Raw genomic sequence first — 4,674 nt, forward strand, 5'->3', positions numbered from 1 at the left:
ATAACGTTACTAGACTTTGGGAAAGACTGAAAAAAGCCTTACTGGCGGTATCACAACAAAACACGTGAATACGGAAAGCAATGTATTAAAAATCGCAAACAAAAAGGCGAATTTTGATCAAAATCCCCTAGGCCCAGCTCTTCAGTTAGTCTAGCTTCCCTTTCTTTCACTCTGAAGTTGCTTGTAAGAAGCAAGTGTAGCAATGTGCACGCGACAGCCGGGTGTGTGACACTGGACCAATCAGAGCGCAGAGCTCCGAAAGTTTACCTTTTATGGCTAGAGCCGGGAATCTGGCGTCATATAAAAGAGCGCGCCCAGCTCCTCAGCGTCACTTTGAGCTCCTCCACACGCAGCTAGTGCGGAATATCATCTGCTTGTGTAACCCATTCTCTTAAATCGACAAAACCCCCCCAAACCTAAGGTGAGTCGAGTTGTAAGCTTTTTTAATATATTAATTCGTTAATTTTAATTCAGATGTTTAATTAGATTGAGCTATTAGGCTCACTTAATTTACTGGTCGTTTTGCGGTTTACGTCAAGTAACGTTAATGTTAACGTTACAAACTCTGCTCAAATTTGTTATACTGTATTAACATGTGGTAATCGTTATACCTCTCGTCTGCTGTTATTTTAACTGTATGTAACTTAAGTGGATATGTCAGGTGGAAATGACGGCACCAGTTGTAGGCACGACGTTGAATGGTCCGGTGTGAAATAAGTTTTAAACCATTTTAATCTCAAGATGTGCCCTGGATATGTGACTTTTAACGGTTATAAATGACTGTACAGTTTTAAAGGTGTTGGCGAGGCATGTCGCACACTTGATGATGGACAGCCGGCATGTGAAGCTCTTTGTGCAGGGAGTGCTGCAGCAGGGTGTGCCCTACTTCAGCTAACGTTAGCCGGCTAACCTGCCGCGCTTAACCTGATGAAACCAATATAATCTCTCTTGATATTTAAGTGATCAAAGACACGTCTATTAGCTCCCTTTCAGCGCGTCTGACACTTTTAGTGCAAATGGCCTTTTTTTATATATATAACGTTATATCGTAATTCAGCCCTTCAGTCTGCCAGTAAGGCTGAATTGGACTATTCAACTACTTTAACTATTAAAGCTTTAAACGTGGAGTTACGTTATTCAGTTTCAATAACCGAAGTATTCTTGTCATTTTTAAATGGTTATAGTCGTGTCGGGGTAAGCAGATAGACTGTATTATATAAACTGAATGGTCTTGAGGAAGATCGTGCTTTAGTTTGAAGTCCTCTGCTGAGGAGTCATTGAAGTGACTGCAGATCTGTGACGCACTCATTTTGGGCAGACACCCGTCGAATCTCGGTTGTGTAACTGATACCAGGCGAGGATCGAAGAGGATGTGAACCTTCATTTGTGTAGAATTTAGGGAGTGGCCCTGGCGTGATGAATGTCGAAATCTGTTCCTTTTTTCTGAACCCTACGACTCTGGCTCAGTGCCACACCGCCGGCAGCCGCAAAGCGGCTCAAACCATTGCCTTTTATGGCAATGAGAGAATGCGGAGGGACTTCCTTTGTCTGGCATATCTGCGGCGCGCATTGACTCTAGCACCAACTAGCGGTCAGACTGTAGAATGCAGCACGAAACAGGAAGTTAACTCCATGGTCACATGCTCACTGAAAAACTCCTGTATGGCAGCTGTGCACTTCTAAACAGGGCTTCTCATTCTTTTGCAGTTCAGCCATGGATGATGAAATTGCCGCACTGGTTGTTGACAACGGATCCGGTATGTGCAAAGCCGGATTCGCTGGAGATGATGCTCCCCGTGCTGTCTTCCCATCCATCGTGGGTCGCCCCAGACATCAGGTGAGAAACGGAGGATTGATTTCAGGCTGCTTAATAATGGGAGTTATTTTTACTTACTAGTTACTTGACCTCTTATCTAATGTTAACACTCTTGTCTTGTTCTAGGGTGTCATGGTTGGTATGGGACAGAAGGACAGCTACGTTGGTGATGAGGCTCAGAGCAAGAGAGGTATCCTGACCCTGAAGTACCCCATCGAGCACGGTATTGTCACCAACTGGGATGATATGGAGAAGATCTGGCATCACACCTTCTACAACGAGCTGCGTGTTGCCCCAGAGGAGCACCCCGTCCTGCTCACAGAGGCCCCCCTGAACCCCAAGGCCAACAGGGAAAAGATGACACAGGTTGGTTTTTGGCCATCAAGCGGTGCTTTGAAGTCTGTAGTCTGTCCTGTGACCTCATTAAGTTCTCCATTCACTCACTTCCTCCAGGCTTTGTGTCCTCTGAGCTCCTGAGTTTCTCCTCTTTTGCTGGAAGCAGCAGGTTATCTATTCTGCCTGCTTGTTTTTGCAGTTTTGTCACACTCTCGTATTTCTGCACTTGTTTCTTTACTCCAGATTTCCAACTAACCTCTGCATGGATGTGTGGATGGTGTGCTGTAGCGGTGTTTGGCATAAAGTTAACCTCTTAAACCCTCTCTTTCCAGATCATGTTCGAGACCTTCAACACCCCTGCCATGTACGTTGCCATCCAAGCTGTGCTGTCCCTGTATGCCTCTGGTCGTACCACTGGTATCGTGATGGACTCTGGTGATGGTGTCACCCACACTGTGCCCATCTACGAGGGTTACGCCCTGCCCCATGCCATCCTCCGTCTGGACTTGGCTGGCCGTGACCTGACAGACTACCTCATGAAGATCCTGACCGAGAGAGGCTACAGCTTCACCACCACAGCCGAGAGGGAAATTGTCCGTGACATCAAGGAGAAGCTCTGCTATGTGGCTCTTGACTTCGAGCAGGAGATGGGCACTGCTGCTTCCTCCTCCTCCCTGGAGAAGAGCTATGAGCTGCCTGACGGACAGGTCATCACCATTGGCAATGAGAGGTTCAGGTGCCCAGAGGCCCTGTTCCAGCCATCCTTCTTGGGTAGGTGTCCTATTAAACATTACCCTGTTCTGTGTGTGTACTTCTAGATTTGAGTTGGAGGAGATATGAAGAACTTTGGGTAACCATTCATCTTCCTTCTGCAGGTATGGAGTCTTGCGGTATCCATGAGACCACCTTCAACTCCATCATGAAGTGTGACGTCGACATCCGTAAGGACCTGTATGCCAACACTGTATTGTCTGGAGGTACCACCATGTACCCTGGCATTGCTGATAGGATGCAGAAGGAAATCACATCCCTGGCCCCCAGCACAATGAAAATCAAGGTGAGCTAGGCTCTGATTTAGGACTTCCTCTCATCAGTTTGTGTCTCCACATGTGTGGCACCTCTGCATCTTACTAATTGTTCATCTCCTCACAGATTATTGCCCCACCTGAGCGTAAATACTCTGTCTGGATCGGAGGGTCCATCCTGGCCTCCCTGTCCACCTTCCAGCAGATGTGGATTAGCAAGCAGGAGTATGATGAGTCTGGACCATCCATCGTCCACCGTAAATGCTTCTAAACGGACTGTTACCACTTCACGCCGACTCAACTGCGCAGAGAAAAACTTCAAACGACAACATTGGCATGGCTTGTTATTTTGGCGCTTGACTCAGGATCTAAAAACTGGAACGGTGAAGGTGACGGCAATGTTTTTTGGCAAATAAGCATCCCCGAAGTTCTACAATGCATCTGAGGACTCAATGTTTTTTGTTTTCTTTAGTCATTCCAAATGTTTGTTAAATGCATTGTTCCGAAACTTATTTGCCTCTATGAAGGCTGCCCAGTAATTGGGAGCATACTTAACATTGTAGTGTATGTAAATTATGTAACAAGCCGACGTGTGGTTTTTGTACTTTCAGCCTTAAAATCTTGGGTTTTTTTTTTTTTTTTCTTTTGTTCCAAAAAAACGAAGCTTTACCATTCAAGATGTAAAGGTTTCCATTCCCCCTGGGCATATTGTAAAAGCTGTGTGGAACGTGGCGGTGCCAGACACTTGGTGGGGCCAACCTGTACACTGACTAATTCAATTCCAATAAAAGTGCACATGTAAGACATCAACTCCTGTGTGACTTCCTGTGTTTGTGACAAAATTAACTTCAAGCCTTTTGGTAGATTCAGTCTTTAAGGGCTGCCTTTACTCAAGGTGTTATGTAGGCCTTAACATTTCTGTTAGAGCTCCATTCAGAGCACCAGAGTAAAGTGGACAGTTTTCTTGGCCTGTTAAATGTAGCTTTAGTGGTGGTTCTTCCCCAAAAACAAATTTTCTAAATGGGCCTATAATGCAGTATAATTTGCTCAAATGATCTTTTGAGCATATCAGACTAACTATACTAAATTCACTTGTTCAAATGATCTGTTCTGCTTTCCCTAAAACAAGTGTCTTGAATGTTCTTAAACTTGGTTTGAAACTGCCTTTAAGTTTCCATGAGCTAAAATATCAAGGACTTAAGACTCTTAAAATTCAAATGTCTGCCACCATGGCTGAAACATAACTGTTCATGCATATAAACCCAAATGTATTACAACAATATGACTTTGGGGTGTTAAATGTATGAGCATAATCAAGCTGCTATTAAAGTAGCTGACTCAAGGGGCTAACAAAGTCATTATCTCATCTGTTTGATATCGGTTTCTTACATTTATTAGGGAGCGGTTGTGAATGCATAATTGCTCCTTTATATTGATAAAGTCTACAGTACATCTTCGTAAGAAAGCACGGATGCCACCTTATGGTCAGATGATGCT

General features: G+C 44.6%; 1 protein-coding gene across 1 annotated transcript; it reads left to right on the plus strand.

The window, feature by feature from the left end:
• The first annotated feature begins 279 nt into the window (after positions 1 to 279).
• Positions 280 to 3,987, plus strand: actb2 (actin, beta 2). The gene is made up of 6 exons (XM_026250370.1): positions 280 to 421; positions 1,708 to 1,837; positions 1,943 to 2,182; positions 2,485 to 2,923; positions 3,028 to 3,209; positions 3,305 to 3,987. Exons 2-6 carry the CDS (start codon positions 1,715 to 1,717, stop codon positions 3,446 to 3,448), a joined length of 1,128 nt encoding a protein of 375 aa, XP_026106155.1. The 5' UTR covers positions 280 to 421; positions 1,708 to 1,714; the 3' UTR covers positions 3,449 to 3,987.
• The last annotated feature ends 687 nt before the right edge of the window (positions 3,988 to 4,674 follow it).

The sequence above is a fragment of the Carassius auratus genome, unplaced genomic scaffold (genome assembly GCF_003368295.1).
Source record: "Carassius auratus strain Wakin unplaced genomic scaffold, ASM336829v1 scaf_tig00024173, whole genome shotgun sequence".
Taxonomy (NCBI): Eukaryota; Metazoa; Chordata; class Actinopteri; order Cypriniformes; family Cyprinidae; genus Carassius; species Carassius auratus.

Excerpts from the sequence above, each read along its gene's own strand:
- actb2 (XM_026250370.1), top strand. The coding sequence starts at position 1,715 with ATGGATGATGAAATTGCCGCACTGGTTGTTGACAACGGATCCGGTATG. Across the intron at positions 2,183-2,484 it reads ACAGGGAAAAGATGACACAG|ATCATGTTCGAGACCTTCAA; the intron begins GTTGGTTTTTGG and ends CTCTCTTTCCAG. Across the intron at positions 2,924-3,027 it reads GTTCCAGCCATCCTTCTTGG|GTATGGAGTCTTGCGGTATC; the intron begins GTAGGTGTCCTA and ends TTCCTTCTGCAG.